General features: G+C 43.1%; 1 protein-coding gene across 3 annotated transcripts in view; it reads left to right on the top strand.

Annotated features, from left to right (window-relative positions):
• The window catches only part of arpp21 (cAMP-regulated phosphoprotein, 21), a 178,297-nt gene that overhangs the window by 96,167 nt on the left and 54,670 nt on the right, over positions 1-27,460 (top strand). For 2 of the 3 annotated variants that reach the window (XM_055633759.1, XM_055633760.1), the window contains 4 exons: positions 3,831-3,890; positions 7,791-7,931; positions 15,315-15,423; positions 24,282-24,319. In XM_055633759.1, the coding sequence (XP_055489734.1) occupies positions 3,831-3,890; positions 7,791-7,931; positions 15,315-15,423; positions 24,282-24,319 (348 nt within the window). Of the gene's footprint in view, positions 1-3,830; positions 3,891-7,790; positions 7,932-15,314; positions 15,424-15,647; positions 15,750-24,281; positions 24,320-27,460 lie in introns of all 3 variants that reach the window. The other variant, XM_055633761.1, reaches the window with a different exon arrangement.

Below are 27,460 nucleotides of genomic sequence, written 5' to 3'. Positions count from 1 at the left end.
CCGATAAATATCCCCCTGTTGGAGAGAATTGTGTACACCTATAACCTGAATCTGGCTTAATGTGGAGTCCAGTCACCCTTTTAATTAGCTCAGGTAGGGCAGGCACAAAGAACATCTCGTTGAGCTGTGGTGTTTCTCAAACATGTCAGTTTATTCAAGGCCTCAATAGTCTAGTTTAGTTTAGTTTATAGATGCAGGCCCTTCGGCCCACCGGGTGAACACCGACTAACGATCCCCGCACATTAACACTATCCTACACACACTAGGGACAATTTACACTGATACCAAGCCAATTAACCTTCAAACATGCATGTCTTTGGAATGTGGAAGATCTCAGAGAAAACCCTTGCGGTCACATCGAGAATGTACTAAATCTGTACAGACAGCACCCATAGTCGGGATCGAACCTGGGTCTCTGGTGCTGCAAGTGCTATAAGGCAGCAACTCTGCCTCTGTGCCACCGTGCCACCCATGGTAGTTGGCACTGGACAGCCTCCAACGTCTCCATATCCTTCCTGTAATGGGGTGACCAGAACTGCAAACAAAACTGCAAATACGGCCTAACCAAAGTTCTATAAAACCGCATCATGACTTCCTGCCTCTTATACTCCATGCCTGATCTATGAAAGCAAGTCTTCTTTATCACTCCATCTTCTTGGAAATAGAAGTCATGGAGGAGACGAAGAGTGTGCAAGGTGGCTTGGACACCGGTGGGGAGGGATTTGTCCAGTGGGGATAGGATGGAGTCGAGGTATGTGGAAATAAGTTCGGTAGGACGAGACCTCGACACCATCGTATCCCCCCTGGTCAAATCCCTCCTTACCTATGTCCAAGGCACCTCACATGCTCTTCGTCTCCTCCACAACTTCCATTTTCCAGGCCCCCACTCCCTCATCTTCACCATGGATGTCCAGTCACTCTACACCTCCATCCCCCACCAGGAGGGTCTTAATGCCTTCCGTTCCTTCCTCGACTGCAGAACCAACCAGTCCCCGTCTACTAACACTCTCCTCCGCCTAGGTCCTTGCCCTCAACAATTTTTCCTTTGACTTCTCCCATCTCCTCCAAATACAAGGCGTAGCTACAGGCATGCGCATGGGCCCCAGCTATGCCTGCCTCTTTGTAGAGTACGTCGAACAATCCTTGTTCGTGGCGTACAGTGGCCCTATCCCCAAACTCTACCTCTGCTACATTGATGACTGCATTGGTGCCACCTCCTGCACCCATGCAGAACTCACTGACTTTATCCATTTCACCACTAACTTCCATCCAGCACTCAAATTCACCTGGACCATTTCCGCCATCTCCCTACCGTTTCTAGACCTCACTATCTCCATCGCAGACAACAGACTACTGATCGACATCTACTACGAACCCACTGACTCCCATGGCTATCTGGACTACACTTCTTCCCACCCTGCTTCCTGTAAGGACTCTATCCCCTACTCCCAATTCCTCCATCAACGCCGCATCTGCACCCAGGATGAAGTGTTCCACACCAGGGCATCTGAACTGTCCTCATTCTTTAGGGAACAGTGGTTCCCCTCTTCTACTATAGATGAGGCTCTCACCAGGGTCTCTTCTATACCCCGTAACTCTGCTCGCATTCCCCATCCCCTTCTTGTAACAAGGAGAGAGTCCACCTTGTCCTCACCTTCCACCGTACCAACCGTCACATACAACAAATAATCCTCTGACATTTTTGCCACCTCCAACGGAATCCCACCACTGGTCACATCTTCCTACCTCCTCCCCTGTCTGCTTTCCACACAGACTGCTCCCTCCGTAAGTCCCTGGTCAATTCGTCCCTTCGCACCCAAACCACCACTTCCCGGGCACTTTCCCCTACAACCACAGGAAATGCTACACTTGTCATTTTACCTCCCCCCCTCGACTCCATCCAAGGACCCAAGCAGTCTTTCCAGGTGCAGCAGGCCTCAACTGCTCTACATCGGTGAGACCAAGCGCAGGCTTGGCGATCGCTTCACCCAACACTTCCGCACAGTTCGCATTAACCAACCTGATCACCCGGTGGCTCAGTACCAACGCCCCCTGCCATTCCGAATCTGACCTTTATGACCTGGGCCTCCTCCATGGCCAGAGTGAAGGGCCTGTCCCACTTATGCGACTTTTTAGGCAAGTGCAGGAGACTCTGCGCTCGCCTCATGATCGCCACATGGTCGCCACATGTTCGCCAGTGGTCTCTGGTGAGTCTCCTTCATGGTCACAAGGAGTTCCTGCATTCTGGGAACTAGTCACAGCCTTAGTATGATCGCCATAAAATTTTCAACATGTTTAAAAATTTTCTGCGACCAAGAATGGTCGCCATGGAGAAAATCAATACTTTTGTAGCCGTAGGTGGAGTGGTAGTGGGGTCACCATGTAGTTATGGGTGGTCAAGGTAGTCATTGGTAGTTTAGTTCATTGCCTTTGCTGACCGGGCATTTTCATTGGCTCATTGGGAGGAGAAAAACATAAGCACGAGTTTTCAGAACCAAGGAGAATCAACCGGTAATGTTAAATGTTAACAGCTCGGGCTTATTAAAAGTTGTCTGGCTTCTTAAAAGTGTCTCTGTCGGGGGCTCCCGTGGTTGGAGCCCCCGACAGAGATCGCGAGCTCCGTGACGTTACGTCCGCAGGCACCCGCGGTGGAGCTCTCAAAGTTGGTCTCCAGCAAAGGCAGCCAACTCCTTGATGTTAGGCTGCAGCATGGACGGAGATACGATACGGAAAAAAAAAATTGCGTGCTGCACCTGTGTCCTGCAACATTAGGCTGCCAATCCTATCGCTCCCTGAGCCAGGTCAGACTGTCAATCTGAAGAAGGGTTCTGACCCAAAACATCACCTGTTCCTTATCTCCAGAGCTGCAGCCTGACCTACTGAGTTGCTCCAGCACTTTGTGTCTATCTTCGGTATAAACCAGCGTTTGCTGTTCCATCCTACACATTCTGTAATATCTATAATGTCACAGTCACCGGTACATATCCACACCCTGAGTTTATCCAACCTACCTCTCAGACCTGTGGTATTGAAATAAATGAAATTTTATCCAATCATCATTCCCTGCTGTGCTCAACCCGAAACAATCTGAAGAAGGGTTCCGACCCAAATTGTCACCCATTCCTTCTATCCAGAGATGCTGCCTGGCCCGCTGAATTACTCCAGCATCTTGTGTCTATCTTTGGATGAATGATCTGTCTGTATAAAGTAATCTTTGTGTGCAATGAACAATATTATGTGGCCCCTGTACAGTCAAAGGTGAAAGATGAGTGCATGAAAATGAGAGAAATTGTCAAGAATACAGATCAAAGTGACTTTGCATCTTTAGTTACAGCTCAATTATGGCACAAAATGCACTTGACGATTAAAGTACAAAGTTCTAACTACATATCATTTTGCTGTCAATGTCATAGAATTTGTTAACCGAAGTGGAGTGATTTTAAACAATCTTCTCGAATTGAATAATTCCCATTATGATAGATTTCACAGAGAAATAATAAAGATATATAAAGTTTTAATCAAGATGATACTGATCAGCGGAGGTAGTTTAGTATTAATCATTCTGATAGTAATGTGAAGAAGTGATTCCACATGCACTGAGCTCTCTGGATTAATCAACAACCTGAGCAAGGTGCACAGACCCTGAGATTAGTCAGTATACAAGCAACTTGGAAACCTTACAGTATCTGCCAAGGCTCGTGTGTTTTGTCATTCCATTCTTGCAGAATGAAGTTTTTGGATGTACTGAACAAGTAAGGGAAAGTGTTTATTTAAACGTTATCAACAGTTTTTATATTTGCACTGATTCAATTTTTTTTATCATTTTACAGGGACAGAATGATGCTTTTAAAAATGGAACAGGAACTAATAGATTTTATCAATGATAACAAGTAAGAGATTCCATTACCTTCTATTGCTGTGAACATGACTTTTCAACTTATCTGGTAACTTAGTAGTTTGGATTCAAGCTGGTTTACCCATAGAAGGCAGGGGAGAGTGGTGGAATGGTATTATTCCAACTGGTGGTCTGTAATGAGTGGACTTCCGCAAGGATCTGTGCTGTAACCTCTATTACAAGTGATGCATGTAAATTACTTGAATGTAATTAAATTGATTAAATGTAGATGAGTTGGTTAGTAAGTTTGCAGATTACCTCAAAATGTGGGGTTGCAGACGGTGTTGAAGACTATCAAAGGATACAGCAGAATATAGATCCGTTACAGATATGGTGGAGAAATGGTAGGTAGTTCAAGAACAGCTTATTTCAAGAACTTGAAGAACAATTGCATGGAGTTTGCAGGTTCTTCCCGTGACCTGCATGGGTTTCCTCCGAGATCTTTGGTTTCCTCCAACACTCCAAAGACGTGCAGGTTTGTAGGTTAATTGGCTTGGTATCAATGGAAATTGCCCCTTGTGTGTGCTGGTCAGTGCGTACTTGGCCGGCCGAAGGGCCTGTTTCCACGCTGTATCTCTAAACTAAACTAAACTAAACTAAACTTAATACTTCTTCCCAGCAAGCATCAAGCTGGTGAACACTACACATGAACTTATATGGACTGTGCGCTGTGTCTTTGGTTTCAATATTATGGTTACTGATATTGCAGGTTGTATCTATTTATTGTAAACTTGGTAGTTATGCATTACCTGTATTCTATTGTATTTACGGGCCTGTTAAGGAAATACATATGACAACTAAGCAGTTTTGGTTCGTTAGTCTATTTTGACTCAGTCTTGACTTTTGACTTGGAGTTTAATCTGAGACCAAGAACCAAGAACCAAGGCCACCCTTTACCTGAGACATTAACCAGTTGGAATAAGCACTACACACCTGTTCCATATGTTTCTCCTGGGAAATAATATTCACTCTATCATCCTATTTATTGTCCGCTCATACAGTTTGAGTGTTTTATCTTACTTATAAAATACTTGCAAAACATTCTTACTGAGTGTCTCTGCACCTCTCTGTATCTTCTCTCTCAGCTGCTCTAATTGATCATTTAGCACTGCTTCATCTATCTTATTAACTGTGGATATCCCTGCTGCAAATCCCACTCCCATTATCTCCATGTCCTCATTGGGTTCTACATGTTTGTATCCCTTTTCCCAGTAATTGCTCCCTTAAAAAATATTGGAATAATTGCCTTGTATGTCTGGGTGAGGGAGAGATGGAGAAAGATCCAAGATGTCCCTATTCTTTAAGGAACGGGGCTTCCCCTCTTCCATCAGAGATGAGGTCCTCACATGCATCTCCTCATACCCCGCAGCTCCACTCTTGCTCCCCCTTCCCCCAGACGCAACAGGGACAGAGTCCCCCTAGTCCTTGCCTTTCACCCCGCCAGTTGTCGCACACAACACATAATCCTCTGACATTTTCGCCACCCATTTACGCAGAGACCGTTTTACGCAGAGACCATTCCGTCCACAACTCCCTGGTTAACTCATCCCTTCCCATCCAAACCACCCCCTCCAGCACCGAACCCTGAGGCACACCACGAGTCACAGGCCTCCAGACTGAGAAGCAACCTTCCACCATCACCCTCTGCCTCCTTCCATGAAGCCAATTTTCTATCCATTTAGCTATCTCTCCTTGGATCCCAGCAATCTAACCCCCCAGAGCAGCCTACCATGCGGAACCTTGTCAAATGCTTTGCAGAAATCCATGTACACAACATCTACAGCTCTGCCCTCATCAACCTTTTTGGTCACATCTTCAAAAAACTCAATCAGATTTGTGAGACACCAACTCCCACATACAAAACCATGCTGACCATCCCTAATCAGCATTTGTCCATCTAAGTGCATATATATCCTATCCATCAGAATGGTCTCTAGTAACTTTCTGACTGCAGATGCTTTACAGCACCGTGACTGAATTTCATTCCTATTCTCAATGGAATACAGTCCTAGCCTACCCAACCTCTCCCTACAGCTCAGGTGCTCAAGTTCTGGCACATCCTCATGTATATCCCTCTCCCCGCACCAATATCCTCCGCTTCGAACACATAATTTCCCAACATTTCCGCTGCTTTCAGTGTGATCCCACCCCCAATCCCATCTTTCCAGCCCCACCCCTTTCTGCTTTCCGTAGAAACATAGAACATAGGTGCAGGAGTAGGCCCTTTGAGCCAGTAGATACCGTTCCCTCTGCAGCTTCTTGCTTCACTCATTCCTTCCCACCAAAAATGTCCCTCCCCTGCAGCTGTATGCGATGTAACATCTGTCCACACATCTCCTCCCTCGCCCCCATCCAGAGACCCCAGGAGCCCTTCCATGTGAGAGAGAGATTCATGTGCACCACCACTGACCTCAGATACTTATTCAGTGCTCCCGATGAGGCTTCTTTTGCATCGGTGAGACTTAGCCAAGACTAGGCAACCAATTCATCAAAAACTTACCCTTGGCCTGCTGGCTCTTTCGGTTGCTAACCATTTTAACTCCATACCAACCTTTCAGTCCTGGACCTCCTCTATTGTTGTGTGAGGCCACATGCAAACGGAAGGGACAACACCTCATATTCCGCTTGGGTGGCTCACAACCCAACCGTGAGCTTGCAAGGTGTTACATTTTGGGAAGTCTAACATGGGCTGGATCTACACCTACACCTACACAGTCTCAGTGGAGTGTTGTAGAGCAGAAGGATCCAGGAGTGAAGGTGCATGGTTCCTTGAAGATGGAGTTGCAGTTAGATAAGGTGGTCAAAAAGGCTTTTGGCACATTAGCCTTCATCAGTCAGAGTATTGAGTATAGAAGTTGGGAGGTTATGTTGTAGTTGTATAAGGCGTTGGTGAGGCCGCATTTAGAGTATTATGTTCAGTTCTGGGCACCATGTTATAGGAAAGATGTTGTCAAGCTGGAAAGGGTACAGAAAAGATTTGCGAGGATGTTGCTAGGTCTGGAGGATTGGAGCTATAGGGAGAGGTTGAGTCGGCTGGGACTTTATTCCTTGGAGTACAGGAGGATGAGGGGTGATCTTACAGAGGTGTACAAAATCCTGAGAGGAGTAGATTGGGTAGATGCACAGAGAAGGTGAATTGAGAGCCAGAGGACATAGATTTAAGGTGAAGGGGAAAAGAGTTATTAGAAATCTGAGGGGTAACCTTTTCACACAGAGGGTGGTGGGTGGATGGAACAGGCTACCAGAGGAGGTAGTTGAGGCAGGGACTATCCCAACATTTATGAAACAGTGTCAGGTACATGGATACGACCGGTTTGGAGGGATATAGACCAAATGTGGGCAGGTGAGACTAGTGTAGCTGGGACATGTTGGCCGGTGTAGACAGGTTGGGCTGAAGGGCCTGTTTCCATGCTGCATCACTCTATGACTGTTGAATGTTGCAATCTCCAATCTTATGTAACACCCCACTTTTCCCCTTATTCGCTCTTTCCTGTGCCCCCCGCCCATCCCGTTACACCTGTATCCCTTCCTCTGGCTTTACATTTCACTTCTCTTCTCCCCTTATTTGACATCCTTTTGTCTTGTTTTATTCTTCAGCCTTAAACATCCTAACTGCCAAACACCCCCCCCCCCCCCCCCCCCTCACCTGTATCCACCTATCACTTGTCAGGTTTTGTCCCACCCCACCACTTTTCAAGCTTTATTTTCCCTTCCACAATAAGTTGGAAGAAAAGTCTCAATCCAAAACTTTGCCTATCCATTCCCTCCTCAGATGCTGCTTGACCACTCACTGCAGCATCTTGTGTCTTATTCATAAATTACCATGAGCATTAATGTTTATGTTGGTTCTATGAGTGATCTCTGAAGTCTTCATCTGTTTCTCTTTTCTTCATAGTAATCACTACAAGAAGTTCCCTCCAATGTCATCATATCATCGGATGTTGGTACATCGAGTGGCCGCCTACTTTGGAATGGATCACAATGTAGATCAAAGTGGAAAATCAGTTATAATCAACAAAACAAGCAATACCAGAATGTAAGTATTATTTATAACCTAAAAGCTGGAGTAGCTCAGCGGGACAGGCAGCATCTCTGGAGAAAAGGAATGGGTGACATATCGGGCCGAGACCTTTCTTCAGACTGAGGGTCAGGGGAAAGAGAAACGAGAGATATAGATGATGATGTAGAGTGACGTAGAACAAAGGAATGAAAGATGTAACGATGATAAAGGAAACAGGCGAGGTTGGTGAGAACTAGACAATGAGTCTCAACAAGATAATTTTGAAGCTGGTACGACTTGGGTGGGGGAGGGATGGAGAGAGAGAGGGGATGTAAGATTTACATGAAGTTCGAGAAATCAATATTTATACCACTGGCTAAAGAGAATTTGGATTATTTTTCAGACGTTTGTGGAATGGATTTTCTCTATGATGGCAAAACTATCAGTGGTGGCTTTGTTACACACTGAGGTTGACAGCAAGCTGGACAGCACATGCACAGTCAGATGCAGAAACCAAGTTGTTTCTTTTGGGAGAGAGAAAACAAGGAATTATAGACCAGTTAGCCTGACATCAGTGGTGGGGAAGATGCCGGAGTCAATTATAAAAGATGAGATAGCCGCACATTTGGATAGCAGTAACAGGATCGGTTCGAGTCAGCATGGATTTACAAAGAGGAAATCATGCTTGACTCATCTTCTGAAATTTGTTGAAGATGTAACTAGGAAAATGGACAAGGAATAGCCAATGGATGTAGTGTACCTGGGCTTTCAGAAAGCATTTGATAAGGTCCCACATAGGAGATTAGTGGGAAAAATTAGGGCACAAGATATTGTGGGTAGAGTGCTGACAATTGGGTTGGTTGGCAGATAGGAAACAAAGAGTAGGGATTAACAGGTCCCTTTCAGAATGGCAGGCAGTGACTAGTGGGGTACCGCAAGGCTCAGTGCTGGGATCGCAGCTATTTACAATATACATCAATGATTTGGATGAAGGGATTCAAAGTAACATTAGCAAATTTGCAGATGACACAAAGCTGGGTGGCAGTGTGAACTGTGAGGTGGATGCTATGAGAATGCAGGGTGACTTGGACAGGTTGGGGTAGTGGGCAGATGCATGGCAGATGAAGTTTAATGTGGATAAATGTGAGGTTATCCAATTTGGTATCAAAAACAGGAAGGCAGATTACTATCTAAATGACATCACATTGGGAAAAGGGGAAGTACAACGGGATCTGGGGGTCCTTGTTCATCAGTCTATGAAAGTAAGCATTCAGGTACAGCAGGCAGTGAAGAAAGCAAATGGCATGTTGGACTTTATAACAAGAGGAGTTTATAGGAGCAAAGAGGTCTTTCTGCAGTTGTACAGAGCCCTAGTGAGACCACACCTGGAGTATTGTGTGCAGTTTTGGTCCCCTAATTTGAGGAAGGGCATTCTTGCTATTGAGGGAGTGCATCGTAGGTTTACAAGGTTAATTCCCGGGATGGTGGGACTGTCATATGCTGAGAGAATGGAGCAGCTGGGCTTGTATAATTTGGAATTTAGCAGGATGAGAGGATATCTTATTGAAACATATAAGATTGTTAAGGGCTTGGACACGCTGGAGGCAGGAAACATGTTCCCGATGTTGGGGGAGTCCAGAACCATGGGGCCACTGTTTAAGAATAAGGAGTAAGCCATTTAGAACGGAGACGAGGAAATACTTTTTCTCACAGAGAGTGGTGAGTCTGTGGAATTCTCTGCCTCAGAGGGCGGTGGAGGCCGGTTCTTTGGATACTTTCAAGAGAGAGCTAGATGGGGCTGTTAAAGATAGGGGATATGGGGAGAAGGCGGGAACGGGGTACTGATTGGGGATGATCAGCCATGATCACATTGAATGGCGGTGCTGGCTCGAAGGGCCAAATGGCCTACTCCTGCACCTATTGCCTTTTGTCTCTTGTTGGAATCGTGGAATTATACAGCATAGAAAGAGGCCCTTCAGCCCACAGTGTGCATGCTGACCATCTGTGCTAATCTAAGGTACCTGCACTAGGTCCACAGTTTTCTGTGCTTAGGCATTTCCAAGTGCTTGTCTCAATACTTCTTAAATGTTGGAATGCTATGAGATTCCATTAGCATCTGCAATTCCTTCTGTCTCTACGAGAGTCTTTGCCTGCAATACACCCTCAATTGAATGCATTCCCGATTCCAATTATTTTTCATATCCCCTCTAAACATCCCACCCCTTGCTTTAAATCTTTTTCTTCTGGCTTCACACACTTCTGCTATGGGAACAACTTTCTTAAAATACTGTCACATCTTTGCCCCTTGTAATTTTGTGAGCTCTTTCAGATCCCTCGTCCGCTTCAAGGAAAATAAAGATAACCTTTCCAGTTTTGCCTCACAATTAAAAAGCTCCGTTCCAGGCAATGTCCTTTCGGTGTCACCGTACGTAGATAAGGTGGTTTAGAAGCCAAATAGGATAATGGTCCTGGTAAATTTCCTCTGCATCCACAATCTGCATTTGGGGCAGCATGGTGGTGCAGCGGTAGTGTTCCCACCTTACTGTGCCAGAGACCCAGGTTTGAACCTGACCACAGGTGCTGTCTGTACGGAGTTTGTACGTTCTCCCCGAGACCTGTGTGGGTTTCCCTCCAGGAGCTCCGGTTTCCTCCCACGCTCCAAATATTTACATTTGTAGGTTAATTGCCTTGGTAAAATTGTAAATTGTCCCTAGTGTGCGAAGGATAGTTTTAGTGTGCAGGGATCGCTGGTCGGCATGGACATGGTGGGCAAAAGGGCCTTGCTGTTTCTCAAAACTAAAATAACTAAACAAAACAATCACATCTCTCCTAAGCTGGAACAGCCTGAACTGCACACAGTACTTCAGCTGTGGTCTAACTTGCATGTTGTGGTTGTATTTAAGACTCCTTGCTCTTTTATTCTACGTTCTGGCGTATAAAGACACATTTCTTTTACTAAGCCACCTTTTCTCCCTTTGGTGCCTCCATCAGGGATCCTTGGACCAAGACCCCTCAATATTCTTGACTACTACCATTCATTATGTGTGTTCTGCCTATTTGTCCTCCCAAAACGCTTCACATATTTTTTAGGATTAAATTGCATCTGCCGTTGCTCTGCCCACCAATATCTTCCTCATCAGATATTTTAGACTATCTTCCTTCCTCTCAACTACCTGCTAATTTACATGTTAACTACGGACTTGTTAGACATATCTCCTGCATTCACGTTTTCTCCCCGTATTGCCTTTTTAGTTACCTTCTGCTATTCTTTAAAAGCTTCCCAATCCTCTGGCTTTCCATTAATCTTTGCAATGTTATATGCCTTCTAGTTTTAGACTGCAATTATAATGTATATAATGTTTATAATGTAATTACGAGTGCAGCGGTAGAATTGCTGCCTTGCAGTGCCGGAGACCCGGGTTCGATCCTGACTACGGGTGCTATCTGTACGGTGTTTGTACTTCTCCCTATGATTGCGTGGGTTTTCTCCGGGTGCTCCAGTTTCCACCCACACTCTAAAAATGTACAGGCTTGAAGGTTAATTGGCTTTAGTACCAAAAATGGTAAATTATCCCTAGTGTATTGGATAGTGCTTGTGTACGAATATCACTGGTTGGCATGGGCCGAAGGGCCTGTTTCCGCTCTGCATGTCTAAAGTATCAAGTATATAATGAACGGTAAGAGTTCCGACACAGATTCTGTAATGCATCGTTGTGCGCCCAGTCACATTAACGACTCTCTACTCGATTACTAGGACTAAGTCAATTTTGGATTGAATTTGCCAATTAGATTGATGAAGGTAGGATGATAGATGTTGTACACGTGGAATTTAGTTAGACTTTAGATCTTGCTGAAAATAGAAATCAAATTTAAAATATTGGCGGGAAGAAGTGCAAGAATGTTTTTGCCAGTTCAGTGTGGCTAATTAAGCACGCAGGACGTTAGATTGAAGCAAGCACCTGGTTGACTCGGCTAGAGACCGAGTAGCAAATTAAACAAAAAGGCAAGGTTCAGAGGAGCGGCCTGTTGAGAGCAGCTGTGTTGAGGAAAAGTGCCACTTGAGGCTTTGGCCGGAGAGGCTTCGGAGAGAAGGGCTGAGGAGAAACATTGAGAATAATTTAGTATTGTGTTCAGTTCAGGGCACCATGTTATAGGAAAGATGTTGTCAAGCTGGAAAGGGCACAGAGAAGATTTACGAGGATGTCGCCAAGGGTCTGAGCTATAGGGAGAGGTTGAGTTGGCTGGGATTCTATTCCTTGGAGCGCAGGAAGATACATCTTATAGAGGTGTATAAAATCATGAGAGGAATAGATCGGGTAGATGTAGAGTCTCTTGCCCAGAGTTGGTGAATCAAAGACCATAGGTTTAAGGCAAAGGGGAAAAGACTCAATAGGAATCTGAGGGGTAACTTTTTTACATAAAGGATGGTTGTCATACGGGACAAGCTGCCAGAGGAGGTAGTTGAGGCTGGGAATATCCCAACATTTAAGAAACAGTCAGACAGGTACATGGATAGAACAGGTTTGGAGGGATATGGGCCAAATACAGGCAGGTTGGACTAGTGTAGCTGGGACATGTTGGCCGGTGTGGGCAAGTTGGGCCGAAGGGCCTGTTTCCACATTGTACCACTCTAGGACTCTATTACTCTGAGTGCTGGCCTGTCCGGCCCAGAGCAGAGCAGCAGTTAGCAAAAAGTGTAAATAGGAGCTGGTGGCAACACAAAAAAGGAGGCACGCAGGGTCATGCTAAACTCAACTAAACATAACTAAACTAAAGTAACTTCTCCTGCACTCTCCTGCATTTTAACTGCATCCATACATTTCCAATTAGTGCCCCCCCCCTCACTATTGAGTTTAAAGCTCTATCTATGGCCCTGGTTATACGGTTTGCCAGGACCCTGGTTCCAGTCGGGTTCAAGTGGAGTCTGTTCCATGGAACAGTTCACTCCTTCCCCCAATACTGGAGCCAATTTCCCACAAATTCAAATCTTAAATCACGTCAAATCAAATTCAAATTGCTAAAGTCTCCAAATGTAATAGAAACAAAGGTTTAAGAAGGGATGAATTGGGACCAATGTGATAAGAAGGCCCATGAATAACAAGTTAAAGGTGTATATTTGAATGCAGTATATGGAACAAAATGGATGAGCTAATAGTGTAGTTAGATATTGGTAGGTACGATGTTGTGGGCATCAGTGAGATGTGACTGAAATGGATGTGGCTGAGGATCAGACCTGGGAGCTGAATAATCAAGGTTACACGTCCTATTGAAAAGACAGATGGCTGGGCAAATATGTGTGGGGTAGCTCTGCTGGTAAAGAATTAATTTAAATCCTTAGCTAGGGGTGACATAGGATCAGAAGATGTAGAATTCTTGTGGGTAGAGTTTGGAAACTGCAAGGATAAAAGACAGTGATGGGAGTTATTTACAGACCTTTTAATTTCACTGCACATCTCGTATGTGTATGTGACAAATAAATTTGACTTGACTTGACTCCAAACAGTAGCCAGGATATAGGGTGCAAGTTACATCAGGAGATACAATCAGTATGTAAGAAAGGCAATGTTGCAGTGGCTGTGGGAGATTTCAATCTGCAGGTAGACTGGGAAAATCAGGTTGATATTGGACATCACGAGAAGGAATTTGTAGAGTGCCATCAAGATGGTTTCTTAGAGCAGCTTGTTGTCGAGCTTACTAAGGAAAGGGCAATTCTGGATTTAGTATTGTGTAACAAAATGGATTTGATTAGGGAACGTAAGGTAAAGGAACCATGAGGAGGTAGTGACCATAATATGATAACATTCAACCAGCAATTTGAGAGGAAGAAGATCTCATCGGATGAGTCGGTACTACTGTGAGTAAAGGTAACTACAGAGGCATGAGGGAGGAGCAGGCCAAAGTTGACTGGAAAGGGACCCTAGCAGGAATGACGGTGGAGCAATGGCAGGGGTTTCTGGGAATAATTTGGAAGGCACAGGATCTTTGCATCCCAAATAGGAAGAAAGATTCTAATGGGAGAATGAGGTGACCTTAGCTGACAAGGGAAGTCAACAACAGCATAAAACTAAAAGAGAAGTCATTTTGACATTGCAGAGATTAGTGGGAAGCCGGAGGAGTGGGTAACTTTTAAAAACAACAAGGTAACTAATAAGGCACTACGGTGCGAAAGGATGAAATATGATGGTAAGTTAGAAAATAATATAAAAGTGAATAGCAAAGATTTCTTCAGATATATAAAGAGTGAGACAGAGGCAAGAATGGACATTGGACCACTAGAAAATGACACTGGAGGTGATAATGGGGAATAAAGCAATGGCAGATGAAATTAATAATTTTTTTGCATCAGTCTTCACAGTTGAAGGCATCAGTAACGTGCCTGAAAGTCAAGGGGTTAGAAGTTAATGGAGTGGCTATCACTAAGGAGAAGATGCTTGGGAAGCTGAAAGGTCTAAATAGACAATAGACAATATTCACAGGAGTAGGCCATTCGGCCCTTTGAGCCAGCACCGCCATTCAATGTGATCATGGCTGATCATCCACAATCAGTATCCCGTTCCTGCCTTCTCCCCATATCCCCTGACTCCGCTATTTTTAAGAGCCCTATCTAGCTCTCTCTTGAAAGTATCCAGAGAACCTGCCTCCATCGCCCTCTGAGGCAGAGAATTCCACAGACTCACCACTCTCTGTGAGAAAGTGTTTCCTCGTCTCCATTCTAAATGGCTTACTCCTTATTCCCTAACTGTGGCCCCTGGTTGTGGACTCCCCCAACATCGGGAACATGTTGCTTTGACCATGGGCCAAAACTACAAGAACAAAGAGTATTTTATTAACACATGCACCAAAATGGAACAGTGAAATCCATCCTCACAACAGGTTTATAAACACAGAACTCAATAGATAATATAATAAACACACACAAAAAATGTTGAATAGATTTAACAAAAAAACAAATATATAGTGCAAAACGTAACAGATGCCCAAAGTCCAAAGTTCAACCATGACATTCGTTGTCTGTTGTTTAGTTGGAGTTCGTAGTGTTCAACAGCCTGATGGTTGTTGGGGAGAAGCTGTTCCTGAACCTGGATGTTACAGTTTTCAGGCTCCTGTACCTTCTTCCCGATGTAGGCCTTAAACTGCTTTAAAAAACAAATTCCTTATTTCACTGTCTTTAGTTGCTTGATTTCATTTCTGTAGCCTGGCTAAATAATCCAAACTTTCCCCCCCTCCTGCTATAATTGGCTCTTAATCCACAGTTTCAACATGAATCACAGCCATCCAAGGTTCAAATACCCAATTGTAATTAAGGACTTTCATTGGGCACTTTGGGAATGGTACAAGAAAATATAAAGAATTATAGCAATTCCTTTTTGCAGAAAAACTGATTGAATTGTAGTTCTATGTTTTTGTATACACTGACAGACCAGAACAAAGGTTTTGTGAACACATAAAAGACGAGAAGAATGATGACTCCCAAAAAAGATTTATTTTAAAACGAGACAATTCCAGTATGGATAAAGATGATAATCAGGTATGTAATACTATATGAAGTTTAAATCCTTTTAGAGATAATATGGACCAAAAACGGTAATCAATTTTTTAATCCACTTAGTAAATTAACCTTTTGTACCTATAAAGGCAGTAATGTCTGTACTTTAGCAAATCTCAGCTAAATCAATTAGATGGGATTTAAAAGTAGGTTTGTGTGTACATGAACAGTATTTCATATCCATTCAGGAAATGTTTATCTTGCAGCAAAATAGAATTCATCCATTTAGCGATGGTAGAAGAAGTAAATCAATTGAGGAGAGAGAAGAGGAATATCAACGAGTAAGAGAGAGAATTTTTGCACCAGATGTAAGTAATTTCTCTGCTAGCCTCGAACCCCATTTACACAGGGGATGCCAAGTTATGTTCGGATTCATTGATCTGAACTGACTTTGGCCTCCCCAGTGCACTCACTTCTACCCTGCACCAGTACATGTGTCGGAACAGGATTAAAGTACCTGCCCCCCGAGGTATGTACTGGTTTATTGGGCAGAACCAGAGTTTAGCTGAGGTTTAAATGAGACTGCTCATGCCAGTCTGATTGAGACCTTTAGCTTCTGTGCTGGATTGAAGCCTGCATTGAGTTTGGGGAGATTTTACTTCGGGGCACATAAATTGCAACCAGTTAATTGTCAAAAGTCAACAGCTGTAATTTAAACAATTTTAATTTACAGCTGTGGTGTAAACCAAGCTGTAGCTAGACTAAAATCATAACTAGGTAAAGGAAACATGGAAACATATTCCAAATAAGTAGGTAATGAATAAAGTTATGTCTTGCACATCCTATTTATACATTACAATATTCTAATTAATAAACACAAGACAAAAACAAAAACAAATTTACTAATAAGCTGAGGTTATAAGTTACCTAATATTCAATTCAAGTGAAATGTTAAATTACTGTGTTAAATTCATAAGTTTTAAGACCAGAATTAGGCCTTTCGGTGCATCAAGCGTACTCCGCCATTCAGTCACGGCTGATCTATTTTTTTCTCAACCCTATTCTGCTGCCTTCACCCCATATCCCCGGATATCCTTACTAATCAAGAATCTGTCAATCTCCGCCTTAAAAATATCCATTGACTTGGCCTCCACAGCCTTCTGTGGCAATGAATTCCACAGATTTGCCAACCTCTGATGAAAGAAATTCCTCCTAATCTCCTTTTTTAAAGGTACCTCCTTTTATTCTGAGGCAATGGTCTCTGGTTCCAGACTCTCCAACTACTGGAAACAGCCTCTATCCAGGCCTATTCACTCCATAGAAACATAGAAATTAGGTGCAGGAGTAGGCCATTCAGCCCTTCGAGCCTGCACCGCCATTCAATAAGATCATGGCTGATCATCTGACTCAGTATCCCGTACCTGCCTTCTCTCCATACCCCCTGATCCCTTTAGCCACAAGGGCCACATCTAACTACCTCTTAAATATAGCCAATGAACTGGCCTCAACTACCCTCTGTGGCAGAGAGTTCCTGAGATTCACCACTCTCTGTGTGAAAAAAGTTCTCCTCCTCTCGGTTTTAAAGGATTTCCCCCTTATTCTTAAGCTGTGACCCCTTGTCCTGGACTTCCCCAACATCGGGAACAATCTTCCTGCATCTAGCCTGTCCAACCCCTTAAGAATTTTGTAAGTTTCTATAAGATCCCCCCTCAATCTCCTAAATTCTATCCAGGCCACTATTCGGTAAGTTTCAATGAGTTTCCCCCTCATCCTTCTAAACTCCAGCAAGTACAGACCCAGTGCCATCAAACGCTCATCATATGTTAAACCAATCATTCCTGGGATAATTCTCGTAAATCTCCTCTAGACCCTCCCATGCCAGCACATCCTTCTTCAGATATGGTGCCCAAAACTGCTCACTAAACTCCAACTGCGCTCAAATCAGTGCCTTATAAAGCCTCGGCATTATATCCCTGTTTTTATATTACTAGTCCTCTCAGGCATTTGCCTTCCTTACTACCGATTCGATTTGCAAATGAACTTTTTGGGAATCCTGGACCAACACTCCCATCCCATTGCATTTCCTATTTTTGGATTCTCTCCACATTTAGAAAATAGTCTACAACTTTATTGCTACTACCAAAATGCATGACTCAACACTTTCCTACGCTGTATTCCATCTGCCACTTCCCTGCCCACTCTCCCAACCTGCCCAAGTCCTTCGGCAGAGTTCCTGCTTTCTATACACTATCGTCGTATGATCTGCAAACTTGGCCATGAAGCCTTCAATTCCCTCATCCAGATCATTGCTATACACTATGAAAAGTAGCGGTCCTAGCACCGATCTTTTTGTCTGTCCTGCTATTTACTTCCTCAAATAATTCCAACAGGTTCGTCAGGCAAGATCTCCCTTTCCCAAAACCATTCTGACCGGCCTATTTTATTGTGCGTTTCCAAGTACTCAGAAACCTATATTCACTTTTCCTTCCCTCATCTCCATAGATTATGTGTCCAAACAGGAGCATTAATTATTTGAATTTCCACCATAGATTCACAGATCTGTTTCTAAACAACCTTTTTCTGGTATATTTTGGCTTGGATAGAGTGGATGTAGATAGGATGTTTCCACTAGTGGGAGAGTCTAGGACTAGAGGTCATAGCCTCAGAATTAAAGGATATTCTTTTCGGAAGGAGATGAGGTGGAATTTGTTTAGTCACTGGGTGGTGAATCTGTGGAATTATTTGCCACTGAAGGCCGTGGAGGCCAAGTCAGGGGATATTTTTAAGGTGGATTCTTGACTAGTACGGGTGTCAAATGTTATGGGGAGAAGGCACGTGAATGGGGTTAGAAGGGAGAGATAGATCAGCCATGATTGAATGGCGGAGTAGACTTGATGGGCTTAATTCTGCTCCTATCACTTTTGATCTTATGAACTTATGATTTTGCTCTTTATTGCATTTATTTCTGGTGCAGAATAAGTTCAAAGCATTAGGAACCCTTGATTATCTCATTCAAGCGGCAATTACTTCTCCAAACATAGACACCAAGTCTGGGAAAACTTATAGGGAGCAGCATCATATCCAAATTCAACTTGGACTTCCACTGACATCTGCACAGAGTTCACCCAGTAGCGATTTTGAGCAGAAACCTTGAATGTTTCCCTCTCCCAAGGTGAATTGTGTTATCACTCCTGTCACGATAGTTGATTGGGCAAACGAGAAATCAAAGCTAGAACCTACTGGTCTGTGAAATGTACTTCCGCCCCCCACCCCACATACATTAAATGGATGAGCTGGACATGTGGCACAACAGCCTCTGTGTGGCAACCAGAGTAGACGGCCAGAAACTGGACGGAGTGACTGGAAGTAGAGGTCAGGTCCAGTAAGTCTCTAAGTAAGTGTGGGAAGGAACTGCAGATGCTGGTTTCAACTGCAGATAGACCCAAAAAGCTGGAGTAACTCGGCAGGTCAGGCAACATCTCTGGGGAAACAGAATAGGTGATGTTTCTGGCCAAGATGTCTGACGAAAGGTCTCGACCCAAAGCGTCACCTATTCCTTTTCTCCAGAGATGCTGTCTGACACGTTGAGTTATTCCAGCATTTTGGTTCCATCTTCAGGTCTCTAAGTAAGGACAGGCAGGGAGAGGTGAAGGAATATGCTAATGGGCTGAAGGGCTGAAGTGTGCTTATTTTAATACAAGGAACTTGGATCCTGGATTGATGTTGGGACTACAATATTGTGGCCATTGTGAAACGTGGTTGTGGACAGGACATGACCGGCAGCTTAATGTTCTGTGATTTCAATTTCAGATTTGCTCGAGGGGGAGGCGAAAGAAAAATTCATAAGATCATAAGGTCATAAATGATAGAAGCAGAATTAGGCAACTTAGCTCATCAAGTCTACTCCACCATTCAATCATGGCTGATCTATCTCTCCCTCCTAACCCCATTTCCCTGCCTTCTCCCCATAAACTCTGACACCCGTACTAATCAGGAAGTCAAATTGAACAGGGAGTCAGGGACATTGTACTCCGAGTTGACAAAGTGGAGGGCTTGTCCACTGAGGTGATATGGGTAGAGCTTAGAAATAAGATGTGGAAGCACTCAAGTGGGATTCCACTGTAGGCCCCCCTATAGCAAGCGGGAAATAGAGAAACAAATAAGTAGACAGATTACTGAACCATGCCAAAGCAACAGGGCTGTCTTAGTGGGCGATTTTAACTTTCCCAATATACACTGGGACCTGCTTACTGCCAGAGGCTTTGACGGGACAGAAATTGTGAGGTGTGTCCAAGAGGGTTTCTTGAAATAGTATGTGGATAGTCCAACCAGTGAGAGAACATACTGGACCTTGTGTTGGGAAACGAGCCCAGCCAGGTGTCTGGTGTTTCAATTTGGGGTAGTGATCACAAGTCTACGTTTTAAGATTGTTTTGAACAAAGAGGAGGCTGGAGCTTGCCAGAAGGTACTAAAATTGGAGTAAGGTAACCATGTAGTTTATTAGGTAAGAGTTCGGAAGGATACCAATTGTAATTGGTTAAGTCCATGTCTGATGTGGCAGGTTTTTTAAAAAAAAATTAATATTTTTATTAGAAGCAGTGTACAGTAGTATAAACCGCGGCATGTGACAACATACATTTAATGTACATCATCCATTTAAAATTTAACAAAAAAGAAGTAGAACAAGAGAGAAACAGCGAGAAAGAGAGTGAGTGAAAGAAATAGTGAATGTTGATGTGGGAGTTGTTCAAAGGTGAGTTGAACGATGTTCAGAATCGACATGTTCCTGCAAGGAGGAGGGATAAAGATGGCAAAGGGAGGGAATCTTGGATGAGTAAAAAGGTTGTAAACTTGGCAAATAAGAAAGTGCATACATGGTTTAAGAGGCTGGAGACTGGACCGTGGAGGAGTTTAGTTTAGTTATGAGATACAGCGTGGAAACAGGCCCTTCGGCCCGAGTCCGCACCGACTAGCAATCACCCATACACTAGTTCTAACCTACACATGAGGAACAATTTGCAGAAGCCAATTAATCTACAAACCTGTACATCTTTGGAATGTGGGCGGATACTGGAGCTCCCGGAGAAAACCCACGTGGTCACAGGGAGAACATATAAACTCCGTACAGAAAACACCCATAGTCCCAATCTCTTGTGCTGTCAGGCAGCAACTCTACCGCAGTGCTCCCCCTCAATAAATATATAAAATATAAAGAAAGGAGGAAATAATTCAAGTGGGCAATTAGAAGGGCCAAAAGTGGTCACAAAATGCTCAGGCGAGGTGGATTAAAGAAATTCCCAAAACTTTTTATCCCTACATGAAAAACAACAGGATAACGAGGAAGAAGGTCGGACCACTCAAGGATAGAAGAGGGAATTTGTCCTTGGAGTCTGGGGATGTAGGCAAGAATCTGTTTTCGACAAGGAGAAAGACATGGAGGACAGTGAGATCAGTGTGGAGAATACTAGTATGCAAGGGCAGTGTGAGTTTAAGGAGGAGATGGTGGGACTGCTGAAAACATTAAGGTGGTAAATCCACAGGACCTGATGCGATTCATCCTAGGTTTTTGAGAGAGGCAAGAGAGGAGATCGCGGGAGCCTTGACAAAAGACTTTGCATTTTCTGTAAGCACAGGTGAGGTCCCAGAGGACTGGAGAGTATAACCATATAACCATATAACAATTACAGCACGGAAACAGGCCATCTCGACCCTTCTAGTCCGTGCCAAACACGTATTCTCCCTTAGTCCCAATTACCTGTGCTCAGACCATACCCCTCCATTCCTTTCCCGTCCATATACATAGGTCGTGTCATGGAAATTATGAGCCAGGAAGGCATGATGCAGCTTTGAAGGACTTTGATAGCAAATGTTGTTCCTTTGTTTAAGTAGAGAGAATCCAGTGAATCGTAGGCTGGTGAGCCTCATACTCGTGGTAGGGAACCTATTGGTGAGGATTCTTCGGGATAAGATTTACTCTGATTTGGAAAAGAATGGGTTAATTAGGAACAGTCGGCATAGCAGGTTGTGTCTTACTAACGTGATTGAGTGTTTTGAGAAGGCGATGAAGTTGATAGATGAGTGTTGTGGATGTTGGCGGTGGATGTCGTCTTCATGAATTTTAGTAAGGCATTTAATAATAATAATGGCCTGTATTAAATGGTAGGGTGATCCAGAAGATTAAGTTGCATGAGGTTAACAATGACTTGGCCGTATGGATTCAATGGCTTGCTGATAGAAGATACGTGATTGTGGTGGAAGGACAATATTAAGGTTAGAGGTCTATGACCAGTGGAGGAATGGCAGATGGAAATTCATCCAAGCCAGTGTGAGGTTTTGCACTTTGGGGGGTCAAATGTGAGCAGAAAATATACAATTAATGGCGTGACCCTTAACAGCATTAATGTACAGAGGGATCTTGGGGTCCAAGTCTGTAATTCTCTGAAAATGGTAACACATGTTGATAGAGTTGTAAAGAAGACATTTTGTAAGCTTGCTTTCATAGGTCGTGTCATGGAGATTGTGAGCCAGGAAGGCATGATGCAGCTTGAAAGGACTTTGATTAGGGTGCATTAGGTTTATTGTGTGCAGATTTGGTTGCCCCAATACAGGAAGGATGTGGAGGCTATGGAAAGGATGCAGGGAGGTTTACCAGAATAATGGCTGGATTACAGGATATTTGTACAGGAAGGGGTTGAACAGGAGACCTGATAGAAGTATATGAAATTTATGAGAAGCATAGATGGGGTAGACGGTCAAGAGGACAAAATCAATTACTAGAGGGCAGAGCTTTAAGGAAAGAGTGGTTACGTTTAAAGGAGATGTGTGGGGCAAGCCTTTTAAACGTTGGGTGGTGAGTGCCTAGAATGTGCTGCTGGGAGTGATGGTTGAAGCTGATGTGTTAGTGGCATTTCAAAGTCTTTTGGATAGGCATATGGAAATGCAGGGAGTGGCGGAATATGGGTTATGTGCAGGTTGATAAATGGTGGTCTTGGCATCATGTTTGGCACAGACATTGCAGACCAAAGGGCCTGTTCTTGGGTTGCAATGTTCTGTGTTCTCTGTTCTATTAAACTGCAATCTTTCTTTTTACTCCTATCCATGTTATTCCTCTTTTAGGAATGTGGGATCGGTTATTAATGTGTATTGAAAAACATTGCAGTGCTGTGAAAACAGTGCACATGTTGTACTCAAATTGAGTGACTGTGAAAAGTAAATGTAGTTTTAAATAGCCCTTTCTTCCTATTTCAGTGATCCAAGGAACTTATTGAACAGAAAGAGAGTTAAACTGCTTTGTGAACTTTTTTTGCATTTGATAGCACGGGTAAATTTGTGTGACAAAAGTCCGTATACTGAGAAATATTGCAGTGATCAGTGTACTTTGATCTTCAATTGGCTGGCACTGGTAGCAACATGAAACAGGCATGCTAAGCACCTGCCTCAATGCTCTGATTCCCATTCTACCATGAACATCCTTGCAAATTTTGCCTTGTAGATTAAGTTAGCAGCTTTTTACTATCTTTGCTGCTGTTTTTGAAAATCAATTGAAAAAGGATCCTCACATACAAACTCCCCTTTGTGTAAGTGCTAAATCAGTGTCAAAGCCATTTTGTAGTTAGCTGTTATATCATTTTATCATTGCACATTCTAGTTTACCTTGTAAGTCACTATTCTTTATGAAGCCATACGCACCCTGTTTTCAAATAAAGTAGTGCAATTATTAAGACAAATCGGCAAAAAATAAAATCTAATGTCTGTGGTAAATCTTCCATGATGTTATTATTTTCCTTTCTGAAGAACACTTTCATGCCTGCTCCTTCATTTGGGAACTCTGGTTGTTCTAATCGAAGTGCCACACAGGCTTTTATCAGTTGTGCTGGTCTGCTTTAGTTGCATATTCCAATTGATGAATATGTGGAACAATTTGTTCAATTGTCAATTAGCCAAGACCCTTGATATAGAGTAACAGAGCACAGAAGCAGGCCATTTGTGTCACCATATCCATGCTGGTCAACTCTACCAGCTACACTAATCTCATTTACCAGCTTTGTAAATGATGTGAGAACACGTAGCTCTGTCACGTTCTAAGGGATGTACGAACAATTGTAACAACGCTCTGGTGAAAATATACTTCCACTGTGGGCAGCGCAACAGTGCAGCGGTAGAGCTGCTGCCTTACAGTACCAGAGACCCGGGTTTGATCCCAACTACGGGTGCTGTCTGTACGGAGTTTTTACGTTCTCCCTGTGACAGCGTGGGTTTTCTCGGGATATTCTGGTTTCCTCCCGCATTCCAAAGATGTGCAGGTTTAATTGGTTTCTGTAAATTATCCCTGATGTGTAGGATGTGAAACTGAAATAACATAGAACTAGTGCATGGGTGATCATTGGCGCTGGCTCAGTGGGCCGAAGGGCCTGTTTGCACACTGTATCTATAAATTAAACTAAGAACCCTCCTTACCCTTTTCTTCTCAATTCTATGACCCCTCCTGGTCTTGCCGTTGTCGTGGTGAACATTTCTGACTATCTACCCTATTCCTGTCATTGTAGAACCAAGGATGCAGATGCTGGTTTACAAAAAAAGACACAAATAGCTGGAGTAACTCAGTGGGTCAGGCAGCATCTCTAGAGAACATGGATATGTAAGGTTTTGAGCGAGACCCTTCTTCAGATGTCTGAAGAAGGTGCCGAGGAGAAACATTGCTTATCCATGTCCTCCAGAATGCTGCCTGGCCCACTGAGTTACTCCACCACTTTGTGTCTATTCCTTTCATTATTGTGTTTATGCTTGAGTTCTCCTGAACATTGTTGTTCATTTTTCATACATGAAATTAAGTTATAAATGTGACGGGGAGGTCAGCCAGTAAGAGAAAATACGTTGAAACTTTTCATTTTCCTTTGCAGTCCATGTGCTCCCTGGATGGTCTATATGTGGAAAATGGGTATGCATTTATTTATTTTAGTCTGATTAAACCTTGCTTTCCCTCTCCATCCCTCCAACCAGTCTGACTGTCCTCCTGATTAAATGTTATCTTTGTATGCTTCGTTGTCAGCTTCCCCTAGCTAACAATGATCTATTCTAAATTTTCCTTGATCTTCATCCCCTTTGATGTCTCGTTATCACATATTACCCTTCTATATCTCTGTGTCTCCCTCTCCCCTGACTCTCAGTCTGAAGAAGGGTCTCGACCCGAAATGTCACCCATTCTATCCATCCAGAGATGCTACCTGCCCCGCTGAGTTACTCCAGCATTTTGTGTCTATTTCCAGATAGTTTTCCTTTATCCCGCATATGAAGTAGAGTTAACAGAAAATGGTGTTTTCCCCAATTAAAACCCTGCATAATGTTTTAAACATTTGAGTTAAATTCTTAGCTTGAATAATAATTGACAGGCATCATGTTTACAGGTAGGAATGCAAAGTATTCTTATTTTTTGTTTGCTGGTTAGTTCTCAAAACCAGAAACCACAGCGGTAGAGTACTATTTTCACAAATTGAGTGATCTGTGCAACAATGCCTCTGTGAAGAAAGACACAAAATACTGGAGTAACCCAGCGGTGCAGGCAGCATCTCTGGAGAGAAGAAATGGGTGACGTTTCGGGTCGAGACCCTTTTGCCCTTGTTATTTCCACTCATTTGCAACTTTTATTTTATTATTTGTTGCAAAACTTGTGGTTATATAAAAGGCACTCGACATTCCATATTTCTTGATAAGATACTGTACTTATTTAACACACCCAGTCCTTCATCACAGTTGTTTCAGTAAAAGCCCCCGTCCCACTTTCCCTTGCATTCACGAATTCTCCCGAGTTTTCCCCTTGATTCAAACTCGGAGAATGTCCGTAGCGAGCCCGTAGGACGCTGCGGATATTTCGTAGCGGCTCGTAATGCCAGCCGTAGGTACTCGGGGCATCAGGTAAGTCGAGACGTTTTTTCAGGATGTTGAAAAATGTCCACGAGTAAAGAAAAATAGCCCCGAGTTCCTACGGCTGGCTATTACCATGATTCTCCGAGTTTTTGGGAGAATTTGTGAGTAACTCGGGAAAGTGGGACGGGCCCTTTAGGAAGGTTCTATCAACATAAAATGCCAGTAGGATTTGCTGTCATTAATTATAACATGTTAGTACCATATTCCACCATTATGCACCTTGGCATAGTGAAATCAGGCTGGAGGAAGATTTAAACCCAATCTTGTCATGTATTCCCTCTCCTTTCCATATGCACGTATGTGTATTAATCATCATCTTTTGATCAATAACCCTTTGCCAGTAGTTTTGGCATTTTTTTATATTCAATCTGATCGCAAAGAGAGCCCTTTGGATGCATTTGTTTACTGAGTATAAAGGGGGAAATGTCTTCCCTTTCCTAAACATTAACATTTGTGCAGAAAGGAACTGCAGATGCTAGTTTAAACCGAAGATAGACACAAAAAGCTGGAATAACTCTGCAGGACAGGCAGCATCTCTGGAGAAAAGGAATAGGTGACGTTTTGGGTTGAGACCCTTCTTCAGGCTAAGAGTCAAGGGAAAGTGAAATAAGTGATATAGACAGTGATATAGGGAGGTTTCACGGCAGTTGGGTCACGACCCATGACCCGTACTGTTGCCATGTTATGCCAAGTGGAGTACACGCTGGAACTGCAGGTAGGCACTTACCATTGTTTCCAGCATAGCGGGCCCGTTAAAACCCGCCAAAATTGTCCATTTTTGCGCTGTGAATAATTATGGAAATCGGGATAAGCGTGAGAGACATTTAGCCTACTTCAGAATTCCAAAAGTGAGGAAAAATTACGGTAGATAGAAGCGAGAGCTGAAGGGACAACTACAGCCAGAGTGCTTGGCGAACATTATTATTATTTTATTTTTTATTAATTCTTTATTTCGAACAGAATAAAAGAATAAAAAGCAAGTGTGAAACAGCATACAAAAAACTAAAACAAGAATATTTATAAAGTGTCATAAACAATTTCTATAAATAAATCAAATCGTATGTGTCCGAAAAGAAGCAGGAAGAAGCCAAAGCTTATTAATTCCCACCCCTTATTCAACTGCTTATAATTATCTTATACAAATTTAGCAGCAATATGTACACCATATGTACATCAGCAGCTATATGTACACCAAATTATTTACATTTTACACTAATCAAATATTTACAAAGCCATACAAGAAAGAGAGAAAAAAAAAGAAAAGAAAAAACGCTCATATACTATACAGTACATTGGCCGTTTGTTCACTGCATTTCATCAACTAAGGCATTATTTGTGTTTTTTCTTGATTCCTTAGGCATCTAAAAAGTTTCAGAAGAGATAAATCTGGCTGTAAATTTTTTAAATCGCCCATGGTTCTCAAGTGGGTTTTTACATACAAAAAGAAACCGCCTCTGAAGCATAATTTATAGCCAGATTTATCACGTCTGAGACTTTTTAGATACCAAAGGAATCAAGAAAAATCCACAGCTAATGCCTTACTGTTGATGAAATGCAGTGAGCAAACACGATAATTCCCAATATTTTCAATTCCGATAACTGCACGGCCAATGTTCGCCAAGCACTTTAGCTGCTGTTGTCCCTTCAGCTCTCGCTTCTCTTTACCTTCATTTCGCTTCACTTTTGGAATTCTAAAGTTGGGTACATGTCTCTCACGCTTACCCCGACTTCCACAATTTTTTACAGCGCAAAAATTCAACATTTTGGTGGTTTTTAACAGGTAGGAAGGTACACGTTTCTTGCATTAATAACATATACCGGAAGTTACGGATGTCCTCCAGATGGATTGTGCGGCTCCGTGCGTCTAGCCCTATGACCCAGTGACCCTACGTGCAACCCCCCTATAGAGAGATAAAGAACAAATGAATGAAAGATATGCAAAAACATAACGATGATTAAGGGAACAGGCCATTGTTAGCTACGGCCTAGGTGAAAATAAGTTACAGACAATGAGTCTCATCAAGACGGCTATGAAGCTGATACAACGGCTTGGGTTAGGTAGGGACGGAGAGAGAGGGGAATTTTGTGCTCCCATTTGATGTTGATTGTAACAGGTTTCAGGAATGTTTGTAATTTTCTGTCACCTTGAAAAATA

This window comes from Leucoraja erinacea, chromosome 4 (genome assembly GCF_028641065.1).
Source record: "Leucoraja erinacea ecotype New England chromosome 4, Leri_hhj_1, whole genome shotgun sequence".
NCBI lineage: Eukaryota > Metazoa > Chordata > Chondrichthyes > Rajiformes > Rajidae > Leucoraja > Leucoraja erinaceus.
The sequence above is the reverse complement of the archived record's forward strand: the minus strand, read 5'-3'. Positions and strand labels throughout refer to the sequence as shown.